The sequence below is a fragment of the Paroedura picta genome, chromosome 2 (genome assembly GCF_049243985.1).
Source record: "Paroedura picta isolate Pp20150507F chromosome 2, Ppicta_v3.0, whole genome shotgun sequence".
In the NCBI taxonomy this organism is placed as follows: domain Eukaryota; kingdom Metazoa; phylum Chordata; class Lepidosauria; order Squamata; family Gekkonidae; genus Paroedura; species Paroedura picta.
In genome coordinates, this window is record NC_135370.1 from 79458745 (window position 1) to 79485643 (window position 26899).

General features: G+C 41.8%; 2 protein-coding genes and 1 pseudogene across 4 annotated transcripts; 2 read left to right on the top strand and 1 right to left on the bottom strand.

The window, feature by feature from the left end:
• Window positions 1–258: 258 nt before the first annotated feature.
• CYB561A3 (cytochrome b561 family member A3) lies at window positions 259–12365 on the bottom strand. The gene is made up of 6 exons (XM_077321135.1): window positions 12219–12365; window positions 8904–9110; window positions 8575–8783; window positions 7528–7682; window positions 5517–5673; window positions 259–626 (listed from the first exon to the last, which is right to left on the bottom strand). Exons 1-6 carry the CDS (start codon window positions 12295–12297, stop codon window positions 603–605), a joined length of 831 nt encoding a protein of 276 aa, XP_077177250.1. The 5' UTR covers window positions 12298–12365; the 3' UTR covers window positions 259–602.
• A 278-nt stretch (window positions 12366–12643) lies between these two features.
• Window positions 12644–16618, top strand: LOC143828913 (ran-specific GTPase-activating protein-like; annotated as a pseudogene).
• On the top strand, window positions 15435–26582 carry TMEM138 (transmembrane protein 138). Of its 3 annotated transcripts, none has more exons than XM_077321138.1 (5): window positions 15435–15626; window positions 16570–16831; window positions 19963–20134; window positions 25561–25636; window positions 25897–26582. In XM_077321138.1, the coding sequence occupies exons 2-5, from the start codon at window positions 16704–16706 to the stop codon at window positions 26007–26009; spliced, it is 489 nt and encodes a 162-aa protein (XP_077177253.1). In that variant the 5' UTR covers window positions 15435–15626; window positions 16570–16703; the 3' UTR covers window positions 26010–26582. The 3 variants fall into 3 exon arrangements, with proteins under 3 accessions (XP_077177253.1, XP_077177251.1, XP_077177254.1); XM_077321136.1 differs by lacking the exon at window positions 15435–15626 and adding an exon at window positions 15633–15873; XM_077321139.1 differs by lacking the exon at window positions 15435–15626 and adding an exon at window positions 15633–15870.
• The last annotated feature ends 317 nt before the right edge of the window (window positions 26583–26899 follow it).

Genomic DNA, 26899 nt, shown 5'->3' on the forward strand with positions numbered 1-26899 from the left:
TATCAACTGTTACCTGAATAAGATTTATAGAAGTATTCTAAATAAGCATAGCACACAATTCAATCCAAGCTGTCATGACCCAGAAAAGAAGTATTGAAAGATGGCAATATTTGAGCAGGTGGTAACTGCAACACAAACAGTAAAAAGGAAGTTTGTTACACATGAACAGTTAGGCAGCTCATACATTCTTTCAGTGTTGGCTGCTACAGTGATGTGTCAAGAACAATATCCCATTGTGCAAATACAGCCAATACCAGAAAAGTTACAACTGCTCATTTTATTGACCCAATTTTGATTTTGAGTGAGCCACAAAAATAAAAAAATTACATGATTTTAGAAATCTCACATATACAGTGGCACAGTAATGAGTAAAATAACAGGCGGTTCAGAGAAGACCATCTCCATCAGTCCACAGCAAGAGCACTTCAAGCCAGCCAAGAAGCTATGGAATTGATGCTGGAGGGCCAACAAAAAGGCTTCTTGCCTGAAATATTTTTACTGTACCAATTCCAGTAATGGCCCAGTGAGAAGAAAGGAAAAAGGCATCCAGATCTCAGTGGAGAACTGACTAGCACATAAGTATGGGTCACAGTAGCTTCGCTTCATCTGGCTTCCTGAAGCAAGGGCTGCAAAAGAAATAGACCAGGGGCAATTTTTAATAAAAACTTCTTATCCTGACAAGATAATTTCTTGATCCTAAATACTCATTACGTACAAGGATACCCAATATTATCTTTTTGCAGGGGAGAAATGAGAGCAGATTCTATTCCCTGCCCCTCCCACCCCTTCCTGGTTTAGTTTGTCATTCTCACTAGGCATGTGATGTGCAGGCAAACAATTACATATTTTAATTCTGTATGGCAGTGGTGACTGGCAAGTTTATGAGATCACTATATTTTAATATCAGCACGTTCTGGAAATATCAAAATAATACTCCTGATACTTAAGACACACATACCCTTCCTCACACACAATAAGGCCAAAGACACTAAAGTGATGTTCCCCTGAGCTGGTAACTCCATCAGGCCCCTTAGCTCTTCCAGAACTCATTCCACCCGGTTGGGGCCAGGGCCAAAAAGGCCCTGCCCTGGTCAAGGCCAGGTGAACTTCCTGGGGGCCCGGGACATCCAGCAGATTCCTACCTGCAGAGTGAAGAGCCCTGCTGGGGGCATAAACAGATAAGCGATCTCACAGATATATAGGACCTCGGCCGTGTGTAGCCTTCAATTCATAAACAAGGACTAATAGAGTGGCAGAGCACTCTTTGCCCCAAATATCTGTTACTCAGAAGGTGCACTGTTTCTATATTTGGGATTATAGGTATCTTGAAACAGTTATATTGTAATAATCTATTCCCCGAATAATGCAACATTTTTGTGGTTTTTATACCATATCTCTCTCTCTCTCTCTCTCTCTCTCTGTATATGTATATGTGTATGTGTATGTGTATATATATGTGTGTATATATATATATGCAAATTAAATGTTACCTAGGGGAGTTTTTACTAGAATTCTGCATAAGAGTTTAATCTGATAAAGCTTTCATCTGGAGCTATGTATATAATCCAAGACGGAGGTCCTGTGGCTGGAGAGAAGAGAGCAGGATCAGAAAGCGCTCCTCCCATACCTGGATGGGGTGCAATTAACACCTACACTGGTTGCCAGGAATTTGGGAATGACCTTTGATGCCTCCCTTTCTTCGGAGGCTCAGGTCACGAAAGTAGCCAGGACGGCTTTTTACTATCTTCACCAAGCCCGGCTACTAGTACCCTACCTGTCCTCAGAACACCTGGCCACTGTGATCCATGCAACGGTTGCTTCCAGACTAGACTACTGTAACTCGCTCTACACCGGCCTACCCTTGACTTTGATCCGGAAGTTACAGCTGATACAAAAGGCGGCTGCTAGGGTCCTCACGAGGACATCTTGGCGGGCCCATGTTCAGCCGGTGCTTTGTCAGCTACACTGGTTACCAGTCTGTTTCTGGGTCAAGTTCGAGGTATTGGTATTAACCTTTAAGGCCATACGTGGCCTGGGCCCTGCCTACCTGCAGAACCGCTTGGTTGCTTATGCTCACCGCAGAGCTCTCCGCTCTGCGGGTATGAATTTACTGGTTGTCCCTGGCCCCCCTGGACGTATGCCTGGCCTCGACCAGGACCAGGGCCTTTTCGGTACTGGCCCTGACCTGGTGGAACGAGTTCCCGGAGGAGCTGAGGGCCCTGCCGGAGTTACCAGCTTTCCGCGGGGCCTGCAAGATGGAGCTCTTCCGCCAGGCGTATAGTTGAGGCCAGGGCAGAGTCCTGGGTTTTCCAACTGGATCCCAAGTTCCATCAGACAGCTCCTGCTCTCACTAGAGTAAGATCAGTGCCCCACGCTGAACAAGGTGGGATTAAAACAGATTTACAAAGGATGTGCACTGCTGCTATTGTATCGTGGTAGTGTTTTATTGTTGAATTGGGTAATATTGGGGTTTTACTGTTTTTAGAATTTTATGATGTAAACCACAAGACCTATTGGCGAGCGGCGGTATAGAAATTTAACAATAAATAAATAATCCACCTGGTAGTACTGGCCACAGAATTCACCTTCATCACAGAATTCATCTTGAAATAGGTTTCAAACACTCATGTCAATGAAAGATAAGCCTGAAAGTTACTGGGATATATCTCAGAGAACATGGGAGTGGCCAAATAAGCAGCCAATAGATGGAAAAGAAGAAGATTGAAGAGGAAGAGGAGGAGGAGGAGGAGGCAGCGACAGCTGGTTCTTATATAGAATCATAGAATCATAGAGTTGGAAGGGGCCATACAGGCCATCTACAACCCCCTGCTCAACGCAGGATCAGCCCTAAGCATCCAAGAAAAGTGTGTATCCAACCATTGCTTGAAGACTGCCAGTGAGGGGGAGCTCACCACCTCCTTAGGCAGCCTATTCTACTGCTGAACTACTCTGACTGTGAAAATGTTTTTCCTGATATCTAGCCTATATCGTTGTACTTGTAGTTTAAATCCATTACTGCGTGTCCTCTCCTCTGCAGCCAATGGAAACAGCATCCTGCCCTCCTCCAAGTGACACCCTTTCAAATACTTAAAGAGGACTATCATGTCCCCTCTCAACCTCCTTTTCTCCAGGCTGAACATTCCCAAGTCCCTCAACCTATCTTCATAGGGCTTGGTCCCTTGGCCCCAGATCATCTTCATCACTCTTCTCTGTACCCTTTCAATTTTATCTACGTCCTCCTTGAAGTGAGGCCTCCAGAACTGCACACAGTACTCCAGGTGTGGTCTGACCAGTGCTGTATACAATGGGACTATGACATCTTGTGATTTTGATGTGATGCCCCTGTTGATACAGCCCAAAATGGCATTCGCTTTTTTTACCGCTGCATCACACTGCCTGGACATGTTTAGTTTACAATGCACAAGTACCCCAAGGTCTCGTTCACACACAGTGTTACCTAGAAGCGTATCCCCCATCCAGTAGGCATGCTTTTCATTTTTCTGACCCAGATGCAGAACTTTACATTTATCTTTATTAAACTGCATCTTGTTCTCATTTGCCCATTTTCCCATTGTGTTCAGATCTCGTTGAACTCTGTCTCTATCTTCCGGAGTATTTGCCAGTCCTCCCAATTTGGTGTCATCTGCAAACTTGATGAGTAGTCCCTCCACCCCCTCATCTAGATCATTAATAAATATGTTAAAAATTACCGAGCCTAGCACCGAGCCCTGAGGTACCCCGCTACTCACCTCCCTCCAGTCTGATGAAACACCATTGACAACAACTCTGTGAGTGCGGTTCTCTAACCAATTCCCTATCCACCTAACTATTTGAAAATCCAGATTGCAATCCTTCAATTTATCCATCAGTACATCATGGGGAACCTTATCAAAAGCTTTACTAAAATCCAAGTAAACGACATCAACTGAATTTCCACAATCCAGCAAACCTGTTACTTGGTCAAAAAAGGAAACCAGGTTGGTCTGACAGGACCTGCCACTTTTCTCTACCCGGAGGAGGCTCAAAGCGACTCTATTGGGAGGGAAAGTCTTTTATCTAAATTTCTACTCCAGGTGGACATAGAGTTATCTGGAATTAACAACTGAAACAAAATAGGAGCTACTGACAGCTTTAAAAAGTAAAACCAACATTTAATGACTAATAATAGACAGGATTTGAGAACTCCAGCTCTAATTGCAAAGTGGACGACATATAGCATGAAACACTTAAGGTTTTCTAAAGAATTTGAAAAAAAATCAAGATTTATATGATCAACTTACCATACTGGAGTAGAATATCTGACAAACAAATCTATAATTGTTCTATAAAGGATCATTAGTGCTAGAACCAATTGCCCTCCGTTGCAAGAAAATAATTTGAAATAAAACAAAGGAGGAGTAACTTCTGTATTAACATATAGCGATGCAAATCCCAAGACAGAGTTTGTTTAAGCTTAACCCTCAGATGCTTGACATTTTTTACTCAACTGAGTTTTCATGCATGGATAAATAACAAGTTCTTTTTAGTTTGGATATAAGAAGATTGGTACTTTGTTTTATTGAAGGGTATTTCTAAATATTCTTTGATGCAGAAATAATAAAACTCATTTAATATCTTCTCTAAACCTCAGAGAGTAAGGACTGATAAAACTAGATTGTCTGTGTATGCTAAATAAGGTACAGGCAGACTACTTAGCTGACAAGAACAATATATCTACAGTGCTGGCTAGGGTGAAAATAATTTATATATAAATTAAATAAATGCAGGGCCAAGATCCAGCCCTGTCTTAACACCTTCTCTTATCCTAATTGGATTTGAGAGGTAGGAACTACCTGGTATGTGTCATGTGCCACACTTAGCTCATGTCCATTTGGTCGTTTTCTCCTGGGCTTGAATTGTACACCTGGTTGGTGCCACTCCCTCCTCTGGGTGACTGATTATTCTCTAGCTCTCTGAAGTGCAGAGTATTCATTTTTTGTGCTACTGTCTTATTGGACAGAATGTAAACAACTCTTTGCTGTAGCATTAGTACCTGCTTGTTGCTCAGACAGCCTGTCCCTTATTTTCATACCATTATTGATCAAATGGATGCATTGTGGAGAAGGAGATTTCTGCTCAGAATATGGTGAATTAGGGGACATGGGGCTGAGGGTGTAATTGTTCTGGATTCCCAGGGCAAACTTGTCTTCAACAATGTTTGCCTGTACGTGAACTCCTTTTTGATGCTTCCTGAGTTCCTTCAATAAAGACTAACTTCAGTTTTATTCCAATGCCTGGAATTCCTGTTTGTGGTTCTGAAGATAACTGTGGACTGCACTCCTAGGGTTGTATCAATATACAAATCTAGAGAATATTTTCAGAGTATAGATTCTTGTTAGGGATCTGCCATGCATACCCATGTTAAAAAGCTTTTCCCACAATCTAATGAGAGACATAGAATCAAATACACCACAAAGATTTAAAAAATGAAAATGACACCGTTTGCACTTCTAATAGGCCAGTATTGTTGTCTTTACCTCTTCGATGTCTTGTGAATTTGCATCAGGACGCTTCCATGAAGACTTAGAAAGAGCCCATAATACTAAGAGACCATAAATCAGGATCAGCATCCCTAAAATATTAGCAAAATAGGCTTCTGCAGGGAGCTTTGAGTATGGTGTTGTTGAATTTTTTCTGGGGGAAGAGACAAACATCAAATTCATTTAAGGATAAACAAGTAGTAGCTTACACACTTTCCTCCCAGAGACTGCTAAAGGAGAACACAGCTGGGGAATACCAATAAGATATCTTTAACGCAATGGAATAAATAAACAGACTTGGAACCTATGCTGAATATAAACTGAATAAAAAGAAGACAAAGAAAATGGTATTAATGGCAACTAAAGTAGAAGAAGCGATAGAAAAAATAGAACGTTACTAAAAATATATATTTGGGAATATAAATAATAAGACAAAACAATAATCTTTATCAAAAGAATCTTGGCCAAACTTTATATTAACAAAGATCTACAGAGTGGTAAGACAGCAGACATGCAGTCTGAAAGCTCTGCCTATGAGGCTGGGAGTTCAATCCCAGCAGCCGGCTCAAGGTTGACTCAGCCTTCCATCCTTCCAAGGTCAGTAAATTGAGTACCCAGCTTGCTGGGGGGTAAAACGGTAATGACTAGGGAAGGGAATGGCAAACCACCCTGTACTGAGTCTGCCATGAAAACGCTAGAGGGCGTCACCCCAAGGGTCAGATATGACCCGGTGCTTGCACAGGGGATACCATTACCTTTACAAAGATGGGACAGGTTAGGAATTACATGCTTAGGGACGATTTCTGCAGTTAAAATTAGCATAACGCCAAGATTGATTTGTTTCAAATGTTACTAATTTATGTAACTGAAAATATTCTTTAAAAATAGCAGAGACTGATAAATAATTTTATATGGAGTGGAAAGAAGTCATAAATAAGTTTTAAATTACTACAGAATTTAAAAAAAGAGGGAACACAGTCATATCAAATTGCATCACCAAGCTGCTGTACTAGTCTCGGTTTTAGAATAGATTATAAAATTAAAACAAAGAAACATTACATTGGAAGTAATTGATATTAAAGAAGGAATACATAATTACTTGTGCATTAAGAGGTCAATACAAACAGTGAAAATACAAATCGAACTGCCAGCTCTGGGTGGGGAAATGCCTGGAGACTTTGGGGGTGGAGCCAAGCATGGGTGGGATTTGGGGCAGGGAAGTCCCTCAGTGGGGTATAATGCAATGGAGTCCACCTTCCAAAGCAGCCATTTTCTCCAGGGGAACTGCACTCTTCCACTCACCGTTAACATCTTTCTACTTACTTTGTGGACTGCCATTGTCTCACATGTTGCCAGCTCCCTGTCTGGGTTGCTACCAACAGAGTTATGAAAGCTACATATACAATGGCAGCACTCAGTGTCATTAGGAACCTTACATGCTATGAATCAAATGTCATAGGAAGCCCTTATTGTAAGCCTCCCAGTAGTGACCCTCTTTTGATATCCATTGGGATTAGTCAGACAAAACAAGCCACCAAACCACCGCACAGAGGTTCAGAAATAGAATATGAAAGAAATTAAATGTGGGTGCATTTTGAGCTAGAAATGCTCTTCTTCAGGGGATACAACATGATGTTCTCTCTCGGAACTCTTCAAGAAACTGAGGTGGAACAATGTCTCATGATGGTTACAAGAGGAATATTTCTTTCATCGAACAGCTTTGCATGTTGGTGGCTTGCCACTTGCTTGGTTTCATTGGGCTCCTTACTGCTGTACCATTATCTTTAGAGACTTTGCCTACTTCTATTTCTGAGAGTTACTGATTGCTTCCAGACTCCACAACAGGCCATCACCCTTCATTTGGCCTTTTCTAGGCTGAAACTAGCAGGTTGTTTTTTACTCTGGAGTCTCCTTCACCACCCTTGATTTCGGACCCTAAGAGCATCCATTTCCTCCAATTTGCATTATGATCTCCTTTGCAGCTGTGGCTGCCTCCCCCAGTACTCACAGTCTGAAGAACAGCTTCTCATTGATGCCAGAGACACAGGCAGCCATCACTAAAGAAAGGATGGCGGAGCCAAAGAAGACATGGATGGGCTTGTAGAGGGCTCGCAGCCAGATGGGGGCCCAAGGTAGCAGGAAAGAAGCAAACCCCATAAACCACTAGATTAGAAAAATAAGAATTAGGATTTTTTCCTTAAATCACAAAATCATTGTGGAGAAGGAAATGGAGAAGGAACATGGCCTCTGTACTGGCATGGTGCTTCTTTAAAAACAAATTATACATCTAAGAGTTTTACAGACAAGGTTATTTTAATACTTTACACATATAAACTGTTAGGTAGTCCAAGATTCTCTAGACAATGAGACACTTGATTTTAGAGAGGCGCCTAGTACGTATCCAATTTTGCTTGCTATGTTGCACTGGATGCCATGCCTTTGGCAGAGAACATGACATGCTGAATGGGCAGGAGGGCTAATTTAGGGAAGCAGAAAAAAAAGACAACCAAGGCAAAACATGCAGCTTTTCAAGGGGGTATGTGAAAAATGTAACTAGTACTCATATTTTATAAGGATCTGGAGAGAGGTCAACCAATGTAATTGACAGGCTACAGAACTAAGGCAAACCAAAGTATCTCATCCTATCAATCAATCTTTATTTTATGGTCATTGACACCAAAATTGATTGATTGTATCTCATCATACAATGCACAACTGTGGGATTCATGGTTACAAGACACTATAGAAGCCTTTGGCATAAAAAGGTTCAGTATTAAGGTAAGAGGAAGATCCTACCTAATCCATGATAATTTGCCCTTTAGCAGGAATGCAATGTGTTGAAATAGCATATTATATAGGGAGGGGTGGGTTATAAATCCAACAAATAAGTGTTTTGGGCCACCAGCATTCAAGAACAAACAGGTGACTGATATCATCAGCTTTCCTTGCTTTTGAGCTTCCCTGAAGCATCTGGTGGACCACTGCCAGAGAAAAGGCCAAAATATGTGGACTAGGGGACTGACCAACTCAACTAGTCATTGTTCCCCCCCCTCACCTGGCAGGAGAAGAGCAGCACAGCAGTCAGCCCCAGCCAGCTGTGCAGTGAGTACATGTTGGGGATCTTGTTTTGGTTGTGGAACTCAAAGACAGCAACCAACCCCAACACAACAAGGATAAACGCTGCCAAGGTCAGTGCCGCATGGAGCAGCTTCCATGGGAGCTTGGAACCTTCCCAGGAGAGGGGCACACGATACACCAGCGCCGCTGCAGGGAGGGGAAGGGAGTTTTCAGAATCAAGATGCTTGAGATACCTTGCCCCCCCCCCCACCGCTAAATGCCAATGCAAAAGCAAATATTGGGTTGGATGTGGAGCGTCTCCCTTACCTGAGCCATACAAGACCAACATGCCTGTCACCATGAGAACTGGATGCCAGTTGAACATTTCAGAAGAACCATCCCAGGCAAAGCCACCAAGCCAGTGTCGGCCCCAGAACCCTGTCAGCCCCACACAGAGAATCCCCAGAAGGCCAAGGAGAGCAGAAAACGGCAGGAACCGGATACGAGGCATCTCACTACTAGTGAAGGGCACACCTGGGAAAGATAAGGCAGCAGGTAGGTGTGTGGATGACGATTAGATTATAGCATTCATCACATACCTCCCACAAGGCCCTGCCTAATCTTCTTGTCCAGTTCCTCAGCCTCTGGAGCACAGGCTCTGCCTTCTACACACTACTGCATTGTCTAGAATAAACTGAATCAGCCTGAAAAGGGAGGAGTCCTAGCAGTTGGTTTAGGGAAGTAGCTTTCAAGTGCATAACTAAACTAGTAGAACACATGGTAAAGCTATCAGAAGGAGAGCTCCAGGATCTCCCTGGGCTGACTCAAACATATCTCAGTTTAATTGGAATGTTGTACTTTTAAAAAGCCAAGATTGTCATACAACGGAACCATAACTTGCTGAGAATGTCCTGCTAAAACTAAGTAGGGCTCTCACAGTGGCACCTCCTTTCCACTAGACAAAAGAAGCTCAATCTGTTTGCTTAGGTAAGGAACAGGTTTTCATGACTTTGATATGGTTTCCATCCCTCCCAGAGGCAACTTGCACACACAAAAAAGCCACAGACTCGTTAGCTCTATTTAGCACCCATCTTATTTTAAAACAAGAACAAAAAACACCCATTTCCCAGGACTCGTCCATGCAAAATCACCTCCAGCTCTGCAACAGTCCACCAAGGACCAGAACCAACAAGTGATCAGGCAGGAAGAAAATAATGAAAATATATCTGGTGAGACAAAAATCTGTGAGCCAGAAACCTCCACAGCCACACAGAATTCAACCACACAAGTCTGCCCTCCTGATTTCAAAGCAGCCAAGGCATTCACAAAATGAATAGCTTGATCTAAGAGCCAACCAAAAATAAAGGTCATCGTAACCAAATGAAGGGAAAAGGAAAGTTCCACATGAGGGTTTTGAAGTGTCTATAGAATCTCTTCTCACAGTTACAGACCACAATTTTCTCTGCACACCCAACAGTACTGCATATAGGTTGCACCTGCAACTTCTACTTCCTGTAACAAGGCAACGGTCATGAGATGCCCCCAACTTCTGCTTTCACCCCAAAGTTTAGGTGGTTGACACAGAGACAGCTAAGATCAGAATGACAAAAACATCACTCTCCATAAAGCAGAACTTGGTGGCAAAAAGGATGGGCAAGACAGTCTTGTCACACTGAGAAATGGGACTTAACATACAAGTTCCTCACAGTTGTCCAATAGACTGGACTAGAGATTCTGCAGAATTTCCTTCAGCTCATGAGGATGGTTTCTTTTAAAACTGCAGGCACGCAGTTTCTAAGGTTTAAGATGCAGCACCAGTATCTTCCCAGAACTGGGAAATTATTCTACAATTTACATACTTATACACAAATAAGACAACATGCTTATCCAAATAGTTTATAAGCTGTTTCATAGCTGTTATATTCTGCGTGATATTTGTGGTCAGGTAGTACGCAATATCATGGATCAAACTATACTGCAGTCATATGAGTTTGGGTTATTTGTACAAATATGGGGACCAACAAGCCATGAGAGTCTGTTTTGGACTAGTTACAGATATGATACTGTCAGGGTAAAGGATCCCCTGCCCGAGCTATGTCAATATTCTTATTTTTTATGCAAAGCACTAAAGAAAATCAGATGAGTAGGTTGCCTAAGGACCCCCCTCCCCCCCCCAAAAAAAAATCCTAGAACCAGTAGTGAACTTTTAAATCAGTTTAAGAGAGCTATTTGCAAGGGTTAGTGGAGCAGACTGTATGATGGCACTTTCCATCTTTCATCGCTTCACTTTACAAGTTCTGACAGCATAACTTTTGCTCACTTTCAAAGAGATCATGCCATTACTACACTGCACTCATGTTGCAGTCTGATGTTCTGTTATATGCAAGATTTCAAGACCCTGGCAGGAGAAAAACTGTGGGCTGTGGACTGCACCATGGAACTAGGGTTGTAGAAGACAAGCTACTGTTTGGTCTTATTGGGCTTAGTGCTCCGTGCAGACTTTTGACTTTTGTTGTGTATGTGCATGTGTGTGTAGAGGGCCATCTCTTTTTCTTTTTCTAACACAGAAGTCCCTAAGAGTACACAAAGTATCTTGAAGGCTATCCATAATCAAGGGTATTCCATCTGGAATTATCGGTTCCAGGTATATATGCTAATTTAACCTATTTTAGTTTATTAAGGAAACCAAAGCGGGGGGAGGGGTACTGTGATAAAATTCTGTGAATTTTTATGAAATGCCATGCACAACAGGGCTTGGGCTCTTTAGAGAACTGGAGCAGTAGCATGCTTGGCCTTTCTGAAAGTTTTACGCCCAAGGTGCAAATGACAGCAGCCTTTCATCAAAATGAGAGAAAGCTATGCAGTAATTTTGTATTACTACAAGCATTGCCTGTGAGGTTACTCAGTCACATGGCTTTGAATTTCACTGGAACCTGCTTTAGGAGAAGCAATGCCAATGTCAATTAGGAAACTCAACCATGCAGGAAGTGCAAGTATAGTGAAAAGTGTTGGCATTTTAGAGATTTAACTGCACAGGCCATTACATACATATATAACATATATGCCATATAATGCCCAAGTTATAGATTAAGGCTTTTTCACCAAGGAGAGCTCAAGGCAGCAAGAATCAAAGCCAGATAACCACCATTAGAGTTTGAAAGCAGAAAGGGGGCTCCTCCATAGTATACGATTTTCGTACACATGAACAGGGCTGACACTGACAAGGAAATACTTCATTTTAGGTAATCAAGACGGCCAGTTCACGGAACTAAAATATTGAAGCCGAATGACAAGGACAGCAGGATTAGCATACAATCGTCTGCTACCCAGCTCTTATTATACAGCATTTTACTCATTTAAAAATGTTGTTTATTACTGTTTTTTATCCCATCCTTCCTCCAAAGAGATCATGGCTCCAAAATTGTGTGCGTTTGTTTTTTTTAACCATGGTGACGTATATGATCGTATCACTCTATTTCATCTTCACAACAACCTTAGGAGGTAGGCTAATCCGAGTCACAGACAAAAGATGCCAACCGCATGAGACAGAAATATTACAACTTCTATCCTTCCCTAACAGCGATCCACATTGCTACAAACATGAAACGATAGAATTAAGGAAAAGCATGCGACTTCTCACACCTCGCTTCCGTCTTCCACGCAGGGAATGCCGGGAAAAGTAGTTCCAAGGCGCTATCGACCCTTGGGCATGGCTCATCATGCGAAGTAGCGGGACCCTCTCTTCGCACTTTTATACTCGTCCAATGTACATATCCGGCATGGACGACGATGGACTTCTGGGAAATGTAGTTTCACTGTGAAAGGTGAGTATGAGGAATAAAGGCCATGAAATTCTCTTTCTATAATAAAATGAAAACTTCTCCGGCAGTTTCTTGACACATTGAGCGAGAAGCTTTTTCAGTCATGTAGATCCATTAAATGCAACACATGTCACGGTCTTTGCGAGATTTCTGCTTGTCAAAGTCAGGCAGCCGTTAAAAGCACATGAAGATCCCCCCCCCCCGCCCCCCGCTAGCAGAGCCAGACCCACCTTGCTGTGCCGAGTCATGGCTGAGACCAAGGATGAGGAGCATGTCTCAGCAACTGACAACGTGGATGATTCTAACCGCCCAGAGCTATAAAGAATGAGCGGTATAAAAATCCAAATAAATAAATAAATAAACCGTGACCCCCAGTTGGAGCCCTTCGTTTCCCTTCCTGAGCAAGAAATCAAAATTCTGAAATAAGATGAGGAAGATGTGTGCAAAACTGCATCAGAAAACAATCATCCTGAATGGAAAGAGCAAGGCGCCGGTGATGTAAAACTCCTGAAGCACAAAGAGAAGGGGACCGTTCACCTCTTGATGAGGAGAGATAAAACCTTAAAAATCTGTGCAAATTATACCTTTGATGGAGGTGAAGCCTAACGCTGGGAGTGACAGGGCATGGTGTGGAATACTTTGCAGATTACAGCTCCAAACCTGAACTTATGGCAATTCATTTTTAAGTGCAGAAAATGCACAGAAATTCAAGGCAAAATTTGAAGGATTTATTTATTTATTTATTTATTTATTTGATTTCTATACTGTTCTTCCATATGGCTCAGGGCAGTTTACATACAACATGGGGGATACATGGAACGAATTAGTACATAACATAAACAAATACAACAACAACAACCCAATAACACAATTTCAGTGATCATAAACAATACAACAGGAACGGAACCCAGCCAAGGCCTCCGAGAGGACAGACTGGTTCAGGCCATGGAAGGATGTCTGAGGGGGGACCTGTTGATAGTCTCAGGCAAATGCAAAAAATCCCTTTTGCAGGCCCTGCAGAATTTTGGGAGTTTGGGCAGGGCCCTGATCTCTTCAGGGAGCTCGTTCCACCAGGCGGGGGCCAGGATGGAAAAAGTTCTGGCCCTCGTTGAAGACTGACGTACTTCTTTCGGGCCAGGGATCATTAGCCAGTTGGCATTGGCACAGCGTAATGCTCTTTTGGTGGTATAGGTGGTCTCTTAGGTACACTGGGCCCAGACCACGTATGGCCTTGAAGGTAAGAACCAAAACCAATTTTCTTGAAAAGATCTCTGGTCCTCCCTAATCTATTGTTTTCTTCTATTTGTTTGCACTGTTCATTTAAGAAGGCATCTCTTCTAGCTTTTCTCTGGAATTCAGCGTTCAGTTGGGTGTATCTTTCTCTTTCTCCCTTGCCTTTCACTTCCCTTCTGTCCTCAGCTATTTGTAAAGCTTCCTCAGACAGCCATTTTGCTTTCTTGCATTTCTTTTTCTTTGGGATGGTTTTAGTTGCTATCTCTTGTACAATGTTGCGAACCTCCAGCTACCTATTATTCAACTGCCCCAAATTTCAGATGTTCTATCATTATCAGAGGGGGGGGGGGGGGGTTATAGGAAAACTGAAGTATCTGTACATCGATGAGAAACATCTAGTGAAAATGTTGTTGAGTGTAAAGGAGCCTTCTCAGATAGTGGACCTTGCAAAAACACTATCAATGATCTCGAGAACCAATCTATCTCTGCTGCAGACCGGCTTTACGACATAAGGCTTTATTATTGTTGTCCATTTGTCTATGCCTGGAATTTGTTTCTGATTTAAATTTTGTTTTATGTATATCAAATCTTATGCCAATAAAGATATCTGAATCTGAATGTTAGTGCCAATAAAGTTGCTGAGAAATTAGAAGAACTTTCTGTAAAGGAGAACAAAGAACCAAAAAATAAAGAAGTGAAGGCAGAAACTGACAAAAGCAATACATTGTCTTGGGCCTTGTATTTTCTTTTTCTCAACTTCAGAAAAATTACAAGGGCATTTATAAAAGAACTGCATTACAACATTCAGAGTTTTTTTCTAAGCTTTTGTCCTTTTTGATGAGCTCTTCAGAAAAAATCCATTCCCCAGTCATGAAAATGTACTGTGCTAAACTTTCTTTTCCATAGTGGAAACAGTCATCCGAGAGTGAATAAAGTGAATAAAGCTTTGAAAAATGGTTACTGGAGGACAGAAATGAGTTTTTCTGTATGATTCAGATGTGTGACTGCAGTGGTACAACTGATTCTTACCTATAGGAAAGGTGCAAGTAATAAAGATTTTTCTTGTATGTTGTGTCTGAAAGCTGTAATGACTGAAACCAAGATACTTTTAATGCTGAGATTTGTTTTCCCTTGTCATTAAAACCTAGAGTGGGCAGATATGTAAATCTTTGCTTTTCCATTTGAAATAACTGCATTCTATTTTGAGGTGTGCTCATTTAATTCCACCCCCCTTTTCAAAAATCCTAGTGCATACTGTTGATGCAGTATTTGCTGTGTGATGTTTGACTTTTCACCCTTGACATCCACAGAATATCTTTGGAACTTTCTTTTTAGAACAGGGGAAATACTCCAACCATTCTTCCCTTTAAGAGACTCTTGCCCCTGTATTTGGTATCAGTGTATTTGAAAGTTAAAGGGTCTTCTCGGTCTCTCTTCAGATACCCTCTTAGCCACCCTAAGTGAATTCTTATATTGTCAAAGGGAGAGGTGATGATCACCAAACTAATTCAAAATAAATTAAGCTTAATAATTTAAAAAAGCACATGAAGCACCTTAGAAGAAAAAAAAACAAACCCTTGGCAATTTGTAGTCTAATAATAATAATCACACAGGGTTGCAGGTCACTGCATAGTGACGACAGACGTGCTGAATTCTTCAAATCAACAGCTACATCACCTGCAGTCCCCTTACTTAAAAAGCTCTATGCTTATTATGGGGATGGGGGGAGATAAAGAGAGATCCAGAAGCACATGAAATGCGAACGTTTATTTCCAGCCTCAGCTCGTCGTAGGAGTCAGAGATCGCCGACGAAGAGGAAAGGCTAGAGCGGCAGCTACGCGTGAGGCGGCGGCGAGCCGGGGATCTCTCTAGTTCTAACCCGGCCTATAGCGAGAGAACGTCCGCTTAGGCGGTCCTCTGGGCCTCCTCCAGCGGCCGTCCTGCCCCTCCGTCTCTATGGCGCTGTCTCCATGGAGACGGAAAAGGGTGCTGCGAGGTAAGAGAGGGGCGCGGAGGGCAGCGTTCGGCTTTTCTTTTCGTCGGCGGCCCGTTGTTCGTCCAGTCTCGTCGCAGGGCTGTGTTCAGGCCACCTTCCCGCCTTGACTTGGCGGGTGGAGGCCATGTTATTGCCTCAGGAAAGGGAGCTTCGTAAAAGGAGGGAATTAAATGCGGCAGACAGCGGGGAGAACAAGGACCAGATCTCCGACCAAGCACGTGCGAGACAAGATCCGGATTCTATGGTGGTGTGTGTGTGTGTGTGTGAGATGAGCTGTGTTGTTCTGCTTCAGCAATAGTAAAGAGCTTTGTGCACTGAAAAGTGCAGGGTCAGTGCTAGGTTAAGCCTAGATCTAGCGCTGTTTGAATAGGTGCCTCCACTGGTTTTCTCACTGTCTGGCTGGTTACCTTTTCATGGAAGTGCTAGGCTGTGTGTGACCTAACCCAGATTTGTAGCACCTGGCATTTGAAAATGAGCACTGATGCGGTACTTCTTGCTTATGCTGCATAACAGCTTGCCACTTGTTTATGCTCGTTTTTGCCTCCATCTCTGCCACTTGTGTGCTGCACAATGTTCTTGTGTCATCAGCTTTTTTCTTCAAAGTTCTGTGTGTGACTTTGTTCCATTCATGTTCTTTCTGTCTCTGACTTTTCATCTATGTCAGCTCTGTAGGTAGGTTTTGGAGTAAGGTGGTGATATGCTCTCGTTGATTGTGATCCCAGAATAAGCAAAACCCCATTCATGGCCTTTGAATTCTCATAATGGAAGGGGCTTCATTTCTGTGTTTGAAATTAGGCTCATCATATTTCAATTTTACCGTATAGTCCAAATATGTGTGCTTATACTGCTTAGCATATTAAGCGGGCCAGGATTTTCTGCAGTCTTATGAAGGAGCTGTTTCACTAGCCAATTACTATTCAGTGTTTCTTGTATCCTTTTACAGGTTTGATAACTCAAGTCTTACAAAGCCAACAGTGATAGTACTTCATTGAGAAGTTTATGTTCCCCTGTTGAGTATGAGCTGGCAGTGTTTCCTGGGATGCAAACACTGAAGTCCCACAATTGCAGGCAAGGAAGATGCTCCAGACCAGTAGTTATAGTCTGGTACTCACCTTGCAGTTCTTACTGCTGTTCTATGATCTCTTTGTCAACTCCTTCTCAGAACTGCTGCGCATGGCCCCTGTCATCCAGCTTGTGCTGTTCATGTGAGTATGGCAGAATTACATATGCTTGTGTTTACTATTTATTTATTGTTTGAATATATGCACAATATTTCAAGTGCCACTTAGGGTTGCATAAAGAATCACAGGTTCAAATCACAGGTTCAAACTGTTAGGTCTGAACTTTTAGGTAGGTGTTCACATCTAATCTAATAACTACATATTAGTCTCTGGTACAAAGTACCTTTAACTAAAGTTGGTTCATCAGCTGAGGGCCTTCATAGAAAATGTGACATGCACTGCAATGTTTAGTAACGTGATACCTCTCTAAATAAATGTACTGTAATCTCATCCATATTAGATTATTGAAATGTGGTCTACATGTTGCTACCTATGAAGACAGCTCAGAACTACAATTGCAGCAACTAAAATAGGAGGGAACATGTTTTGCCAAAGAGCTCCACTGGCTACCAGTTCAGTTTAAGATACAGTTCAAAGTGCTGACTCTTTTACAAGTGAGATAACTTGGATGAACATTAAAGATAAAGGTATCCCTTGTGCAAGCACCGAGTCATGTCTGACCCTTGGGGTAACGCCCTCCAGCGTTTTCATGGCAGACTCAATACGGGGTGGTTTGCCAGTGCCTTCCCCAGTCATTACCGTTTACCCCCCAGCAAGCTGGGTACTCATTTTACCGACCTCGGAAGGATGGAAGGCTGAGTCAACCTTGAGCCGGCTGCTGGGATTGAACTCTCAACTTCATGGGCAGACAGCTTCAGACAGCATTTCTGCTGCTTTACCACTCTGTGCCACAAGAGGCTCATGGATGAGCATTAGTAACTGTGTTTTCTCACACTTCCCCCCCCCCCCCCCCATTTGACATAAGAGAGAACATAATAAAGTTTAGGCTTCTTGTCCCCTAAATTATGTGTTGAAATTACACCACTTGGGAATTTCTTGAAGGAATAGATAGATTATTACAAATTCCTAAAACACAGTGTAGCATCAAGAATAGCAGATCTTTTATTACTCTGGCATATATGTGAAGGATTGACTGTTTCCCTATGAGCCTGCTCAGTTTGGAGATCTTTTCAAGCCTTTTTACCTTCACTTTGAGAGATGGATGGTTACACACAACAGTTTCTGCTTGGGCTCCTTGGGCTCCTATGGAATTATCAGCCATACCCATTCACCTGGTGCCTATGGAGCTGAATTTAAGGCACCAGCTGATATTGTTTTTATTTACCGAGACTTTTGTTGAGACTTTTTTTTTGCCTCTTCCTGGCATTACCTAAGGTCTGATATGTTGATGGGTGGACTGCAAAGCTAGGAGTGTGGAGGAGAAACAAGAGATAGGAGATGAGGCTCCAGGAAGTGATGGCAAAAGTGAATTTGCCCTGTATAATGTGTGAAATGGTTGTGAATACAGACTGTTGCTCATTAATGCTATGTATTTATACATAAAAAACATGAAAATAGATCTCTGAGGCCAATTAGGTTCCTTGCTCCCAGGTAGAGAGAGATTGACCCATGCTGAACGGGGAAATGGGTTTATATTTATTGTCTGCCATCTTGTTATACTATGTTATTGTCCTAATATATTTTAATGGGTCATTTTAAAGGATTTTACTGTATTTTATCAATTTTGTAAACCGTCGTGAGGCACCTGAGAGTAGCGGAATATAAATGAATAATAATTAAAAAATAAGCTTGCTTCATGATAACTGTTGTGATATTTGTTGTGGCAAATGCAGGGGGTTCCAGAAAAATACAATACATTTAGAAGTAGGTCCCACTTCAGAAAGTTTGAGGACTGGATGGTAAAAAGTTTACAGGGACATACTTAGTCTATCTGGCACTTGGGGCAGCAGATGGGTGGGGCTTAATGATGTCAGTGGGGGGCTTGAGGCAGTCCTTCCTTCCTTGATGTATGCCTGGCCAGGCTACTTGCCTGGCACTACCTGCCTTTGTCAGTCAGATGAGGCATTCCTGTTGCGCACCCCCCCCTTCTGCCTCTTCCACTGGAGTTTGCAGGCCTGGTTCTGTGGGACTCAGCCACCCCAGGAATCTGCAAATGTTCCTCATATGCATGGAGGACATGGCCAGGGGGAGCCCTAGCCAACCCTGCAGCAAGAGATGTTGCCAGGAGAGGTCCTACCACCACCCAGAGATACACGCCTGCCACTCACGTGCACGCAGGGTGCTGCCACCTGCCCCCTCATCCTCTTCTTCCCCGTCCTCTGGGCCCGCCACTTCTATGTCTAGCTCTGACTTGGGGGCTGCACCAATATGGCATCCAGGGCATGTGCTCTGCTCACCACACCTGAGATACGCTACCAATAGTTTTTATACTGTTTAATTATTATTGCTGATACTGGATTTTTTCAATTGTTTGTAAGCTGCCATGAGAACATTGTGGCTTAGTAGGCACCATATGAGTGTTTTAAAGCATTAAGCACTTCAAAAGTCATGAGAGCTAAAAAAAACAAAAAAAACCATCTCTAAAAGTCAGGGAGTAATTTGTCTTCATGTCCTTGAATAACACTATAGTCTAGCATTTGAAGAAGAAGTGTTGGTTCTTATATGCCGCTTTTCTCTACCCGAAGGAGGCTCAAAGCAGCTTACAGTTGCCTTCCCATTCCTCTCCCTACAACAGACACCCTGTGAGGTGGGTGAGGCTGAGAGAGCCCTGATATTACTGCTCGGTTAGAACAGTTCTATCAGTGCTGTGGCGAGCCCAAGGTCACCCAGCTGGCTGCATGTGGGGAAGTGCAGAATCTAACCCGGCATGCCAGATTAGAAGTCCGCACTCCTAACGACTACACCAAACTGGATAAATGAGTTTGAATAAAGACTTTTACACCATGATCCTGGGTGTGATTACTCTGAAATAAGTCCCAGGGAATCCTATTTGATTTACTCCCTCATAAATGTGCTTTAGTGACATAGGCTTAGGTCCCTTGGGGAACTTGCATAAAACAAAAAAAGAGGGTGCTCATAATGTGGTCCATTATGACAGTCACTAAGTGTTCAGGCAAAGCAGACTTAAGGAAAAGTTAGTTTAAGGTAACCTTTATTTTACTGGCATGGTTACTCATAATTGTTAACCCCCGTTGGAGGGTGTGTAAAGGCATTGCTCTGTCTTTGTCTTGATTAAACTGCCTTTCTTCCTACAGCATTCAGGATATTGCTATCCTCTTCAACGTTATCATCATCTTCCTCATGTTCTTCAATACCTTCGTCTTCCAGGCTGGCCTGGTTAATCTTCTCTTCCACAAATTTAAAGGAACTATTGTCCTCTCAGCTGCATACCTTGCTTTGAGCATATTTTTCCACATCTGGGTTATGGTAAGGCATGATAGCATTCTGGTAATGTTTGGCTTATAAGTAAACGTGTTTGCATTAGTTATTAGTGAAGCCTGAATTCTGAAAATGGGGAACTAGGATAGCAAATAAAATATGTGTGAGTGTTTTTTATTTACTTACTTTCCTACTCCTTCAGAACCTTGTGATTTTTATTAACGAGGACCTTCCAGGACAGACACAACAAAAACATAGTATTGTACAAGAGTGGAGATGGATAGGCCACAAAGACCTACTTCACTGTGGGCAGGTCTGCCAGACTCATCTCCAAATCAGCTTCCATAGTTAACAATATTTTCTTAAAATAATTGTATAGTTCCTGGTGTCTGCTCCTGCTGGCAGCTTTGGTGTGAGGTGTAGTCTAGGAACTTTGCCCGTTGCATAGGAAACTCCAGAAAAACAGAATCAGTGCTCACATTGATCCTGTTAATTATTTTCTTTGCCCACCAGCAAAGATTACCAAGACATCAAACACGTGGTCCTTTTTTCTCTTGTGCCACTGCAGGTTCTCAGTCTAGTGTCCCTCGCTCTGCACTGTTATAATTTTACGCATGAAAGTTCTATGAGTGATGTCCAATAAGTTAGATTAGGTGACCCACATACCTTAAAATCTGAAGAGCTGAAATAAGCTAAATGGAAAGCGTCTAAATGAATACAATTGTTAAATGCATTCATTTCTGTTATCAGAAACTGCATATAATCATGAAGTGGGACACTATTTCTTATGTGAAAGTACTTTCAAACCTTTCTGATTTTATGGCTGAAAGTTCATACTGTTGTGATCAGTTAAGATCCAGATACCACTGAGCGTTTTTTAAAATCTTCCAAACATAGTCTGTCCTGTGCGTGTTCTGTTCTTTGCTTTTGATAGTTCAGTTTTCTTATCTTCTATGTGTTCTTCACTCAGAGCCTCTTGTTTCAGTTATCTCACATATATTGGGCTTCTTTCAACTATACTGGTCCTTCATATAAGGCTTTAGATATATTCCTGATGTATTATAGTTCAGGTTTTGGCTTAGCAATATTGCAATATTGCCGGTCTTCATGACTGGAATAACTCATTTTAGAGATTTTTGCTTGCCTTGATTGCTTATAATTGGCATCTGGGATCCATTCAAAATAATTAACCTTGCAACGAGCACACATAGTTATTTAAATAGTCTTTTGTTTCTCACCAATGTTGTGTTGGTGTGGCACTCGATAGTTCACTATACTAAACATTCTTAGCTGTACTACATTGTTTGTCACGTTCTGCTTTCTATAGTCTTTACAAATGGATTCTTATTTGTATGTATGTATACATCTCCTTTCAAGTAAGTTAGATTGCTAGCTTTTGTTTAAGCCTTGATTTCCTGACCCTCATTTTCTTTCGAAGTGTATTTTCCCCTGACTCCCTAGCTTTTCCTGTAGCTTTGGGAACCAACTAGTTAAAGGGATGGAAGTTATGCATATTTGGAAACACTAATTTATAAGGAAACTAGGAAGTGACAAGAAGTTGTATAGAACCTCCTTACTACTAGCCTGAGGATATATCATAGTTTCAGAACTTTTACCTAAAGCATCGCCCTTTGACTCTCCCCTATCCCAATAAGAGTTTTGTATTAGGAATCTTTTTTTAAATGATGAGTAGTTTGGTTCTTTAGGATAATTTTCGAGACATGCAAAAATCTAGACTTGTATCTTTACCTGTGATTCTTTTCATCTGCTATCCTAGTGTCCTGCTGACAAATTAATGTAACTGATCTCATTCACGACTATAAAAAGTGACACTATAACCACAGGTTTTGTTCACTGGGGGTGTCACTGCACAAGCACAATCCTTTCACCTGAGATGGTGCAGCGTTAACTTGTCTAGAACGGCTACATTTCATGTTTCTACAAGAGAGCATTTAAATCCCACAGTAGTGCTTGTAACACTATGAACACTATGAGCTGTGCAGTGAAAACAGTCTTTTGTAATGAAGCCACAGCAGCTCAGTACCTCCCATAAGCAGCTTGTGACATGTCACACTGTCCTATAGAGCAATAAATGTTCTACAAAATCCTCATACGGTAACATAAGGTTCCCAGCTTTCCTTCCCTCTGTCTCGGAGAAGAGGCCCACAATGACTTTTGCAGACATGTCAATTTGAGCTCTAATTAATTAAGAATTAATCAAAGCTGAGAGCCCAGGGCCCTCAGTATTTTCTGTCTTCTAGTTGGGGTTTTAGATTCCTGTGTCTGATAAAGCTGGAGTCTGTGAAGTTTTTGTTTGGATGATACTGGGATGTGAATACTCTTCTAGACAGTCAAGCAGGAGGATTTAAAAGGATTTTCCGGGGTCTGTTGTCAGGAGCTAGAATAGGTCTAAGTGTTATGTATAAATTGGCTGATCCGATTAGCCTTCTTGTACTTGCTGAACTGCCCCCCCCCCGTTGCTCCCACCCCTTCCATGTGATGTCTGGATACTTAAATCTACAGGCCAGATTGATAGATTTCCACTAGAAACATGAATTTGATTGGGAATGTTTTTTGACTGACATTCCCCACAATACTTCACAGAGCCTGTGGCCTATTTATATACATAAAAATTGCTTGATAAGAGTATAAGGAATCAACCACTGAAGAAAAATTGTGAAATGGAGTTTATCTAGAAACCGTTTTGGTTGGTCCTTAAAAAATTATCAATATATAAAATTTATTGTACCAATTGCTTTGGAAAGGTTCTGCTTTTCTCTGTTTAATTTTAATACTGGGCAAATTTATGGCTTATCTACACAGATATAATCTTTTAGAATTATTAAAGGAATTCCAATTTTCTATATGAAGATTGTGGAAATTGTGGAAATCATTTTTTAAGAAGACAGTACAAAGGTGGTACACCAAGGGATTGCATTCCCTGTATAAGTGCAAAACCCTCCTGGAAATATTGGTGCCTCTAGGATAATGAGTCCTGTGAAGACAAATATAGTGCCAGGCAGCTGGGAAGTGGCTTCCAGAGTTCTCCAAGAAGTTTGGAAGCATGGAGCTGGTGGTGCCTAATGTTCAACTGGAGTTACCTCCATTTTCAGGTGGAGCAGTACTCTGAACCCCAGTTGGACTAGTTTATCAGATTGCTGTATATTTTCTTTCTGTCCATTTTCCAGTTGCCTTTGTTTGGGTACACGGGCACAAACAATGTAAAGGACTCTTCTTCTTCTCCACCCATTGTTTCCTGCTAAGTGGAAACCATATCTTCTTCCCCAGCTCTTGACCATTCTGAGGCTATGGATAGTGATAGGTCTTGGGGCAGCTAACAACAAAAATACCACATACAATAAAACATCTAAAACTTAAAATTAGATTAATAAATTGATGATGATATGATCCGTTCAGTCATGTCCGACCCTCGGCGATTCTATAGGAAAGTCTTCGCCATGCACCCGTCTCTGACTGCTTCATTTAGTTGGTTCATGATCAGCCCTGTATTGGCTTTGATCATGTCGAGCCAACGGATCTTTTGGCGACCACGTTTCCTTTTGCCGCTGGCAATGCTGAGCATTAATGAATTTTCTAGTGAGTTTGATCACATGATGTGTCCAAAGTAAGTGAGTTTTAGCCGTAATATCTTGCCTTCGAATGACATCGTTGGTTTGCTCCTCTCTAAAACTATCTTGTTGGTAACATTGGCTGTCCATGATATTCACAGCATTCGTCTCCAACACTATAATTCGAAAGCATCTATTCTCCTCCTGTCCTCCTTCTTCAGTGTCCAGCTTTTGCATCTATAGGTTGTTATGGGGAAGACAGCGGCGTTGACTAGCTGGCACTTTGTATTAAGATTGATATCCTTACTCTTTCATATTCGGTTAATGCCTAACATTGCTAATAAAATACTATATTTTAATTGTTCCATCAGTTCAAACATCTCCCCAGGCTTGATGTTAAAGCAGATCAAAGTACAAATTAATTGGTCCTATTTAGATGAGAGGGAAATGGCTTAGACATGGGTTTAGGCAGCGGGCTATATCAGATGGTAAGAATGCACCTCATTAGAGTGTCTTGCTCCATCCTACTTGCTGCTGGTGGGCCAATTTCCCCTCTTAATTGTCATATGTATATTCACTTATTTGCATGAAATGAAACTGTAGACGTATTTGATATCTGAAGTGGAGAAAATTTGACTTGGCAGTTTGTCAGGGCAAGTTTTCTCCATGGATTTTTTTTATGCAGTGTACAGTTTCATTTAAACTGTCATTTAAAAATTAAAAGGTTATCCCTCTCTGAGCACACAAATTATAAAAAGTCATCAGCTTGCCTGTGCTCCTCCATGCCCTCACAGCAAGGGTTTGTTGGAGATGAGTCGGTTTTTATACTCTTGCTTTTCACTGCCTGAAGAACAGGCCTTCCTGTTCCCACAATAGATATCCTGTGTTGTAGGTGAGGCTGAGAGATCTTCTGACAGGACTGCTCAGTCAGAACAGCACAATCAGGACTATGATGAGCCCAAGGTCACCCAGCTGACTGCATGTGGAGGAGTGGGGGAACATATTCGGCTCACCAGATTAGAAGCCACTGCTCTTAACCACTGCACCACACCGGCTGAAGATATGGGTCAGGGATTGTGCCACCCTAACTCGAAACTGGCAAATTAAAGAGAAACAGCATGAACCACTAAACTTATTTTCCCTGAAAAACCATACAAGAGAATAAGGTTGGGGTGCTAACTGGGATCTTGGGATCAAGTTAATCTCTAGTTTCCATTAAAGAATGAACATCCTATTCCCATTAGACACCCATAATGATACTCCCTACTGTAGTGGTAGCATCCATGAGAGAGTCAGTGCAGTCTGAATGAATCAGCAAGTGGTTATTTGTTGAGTGTATCAGAGTCAATTTTAATGTGCCTCCCCCTGAAGGATATCTTTGAAAGGACTCAAGTGTGGGTACTTGCTGAATAGCATTCAGTCATGGGGGGGAGAGGGGGGATAGTTAATATGTAGTGTGCACTGAACTTCAGCATAAATTATTGTGTTACTTTTGTATTGAAAGCAGTTCTCTAATGTTGAAATTGACAGTCTTTACCCAGGTGTGTGCTTGTTGCCCTGTATAGACTCTGAAATAATACAAAAATTTCAAGCCAGAAAATTTTTTTTAGTCATATATACAGTTATATAAAAGAAATGCAGTTGAAATTGTTGCCTAACCCTGTGTCATTATTTGTATTCTAGAATGCTCTAACAAATAATCATTATATTTTCAAGAATAGGATTTCTAGATCTAACTGATTTTGAACTATGGAAGTAAATACTGAGAACAAAGAACAAGAAATTCTAGAGGAGTAGAGCTCCTAATAGCCCAAGAGAAAGGGGCATTTTAAAAATCTGGATGGGCTTTGCTGTTTTTAGGATGTCTTTTCCCAGTCTTTAATGTTTTACATTTCTTTCCCATAGAACCGCCGCTGGAGAAATTCCAGCTATTTCGTGTGGACAGATGGACTGCAGGCCCTCTTTGTGTTCCAAAGACTGGGTAAGAATTAGGTGGAATATTTTTTTCATTTGTATTAAGTGTTTCTGTCATCAATGAGGATGATTTAGTCTTCAGTCCATCCCACCCCACCCAAGAATGTTTAATGAGAGCAGAGAAGTGCTTTGTTTGCTGGCATCATTCCAATAGTTGCAGTTGTGGATAATGTTTAAGCCAGGGCAAAGTTTCCTTGAAGACAGTTAAATCAGTAAGGCAGATGAGGAGTGGGAACGTTGTTGACTATTATTTACCTCTAATTGCAGTGGCTGTACTCTACTATTACTTCTACAAGAGGACTGCTGTACACTTGGGAGACCCACGTTTCTACCAGGATTCTCTTTGGCTACGAAAAGAATTTGCTCAAGTCCAGAGCTGACTGATGTTCCTGGGTATCTCAAGCAGAGGTCAGCCTGCTGTGATGTCACAGAATCCTTAGCAGTATCTTGCAGCGAGTCTTTTTTCCTCACAATCCCCTGTAGCCCTGTTCTGAATTTGGTACAGTCAATTGATTTCACCCATTCTTAAATCATGTGTGCAACAGAGTGTTCTGCTCTTCCGTGAACTCTTTGCTCGCTGCGACAGGCTTCTTGGTTTCAAAGCACTCCACGTTCCTCCTTTCAGATATGCAAACTGCAGTCTCTGCAGCCTTACTGAGGAATGATCTGAAGTGCCAAATGGGTTTGGCTGAGAACTCAACACCAAGAAGCAATGCTGCAATATCCTTCTTGGAAGTGTTCCCTCATTCTTCCCTCCCCTCTGACAAGAAGATTCCCTACCTGTCAGAACCACTGGCTGTTGCCATCCTAAGAATAATTACTTATAAGAGGACTGGGCACTAGCTTTGCAATGTTCCACCTGGGCCAATTGACTTGGTAGATTCCTTTTGTATTTATGTATGTAAGTGTTTTTATAAATTATCAGAAAATAAATAAGCTCTTTTCCAGAAGAATGTGATGTTTTATTTTCTTGTTGACTGCGGATAGTCTTGCCAGCTAGATTTCTGCAATTAACCCTAAATCAGGGAGACGCTTTTTTCATTTTTATGGAGTTCAGGATAATGATGTAACTTGGCTGTCAGAGCTCAAGCAGCATAGTAACGAGGGGTTGGTATAAATCAGTGGTTCCCAGACTTTTTCCAGGCCACCGCTCCCATGGGTCCAGAGAATCAATCTCAGTGTCTCCTAAAAAACATTATTCAGAATAGCTGTTTAGACAGCCCACTAAAATTCAAAACAGTAACTACAATTTTATTCAAACTTAGTTAAA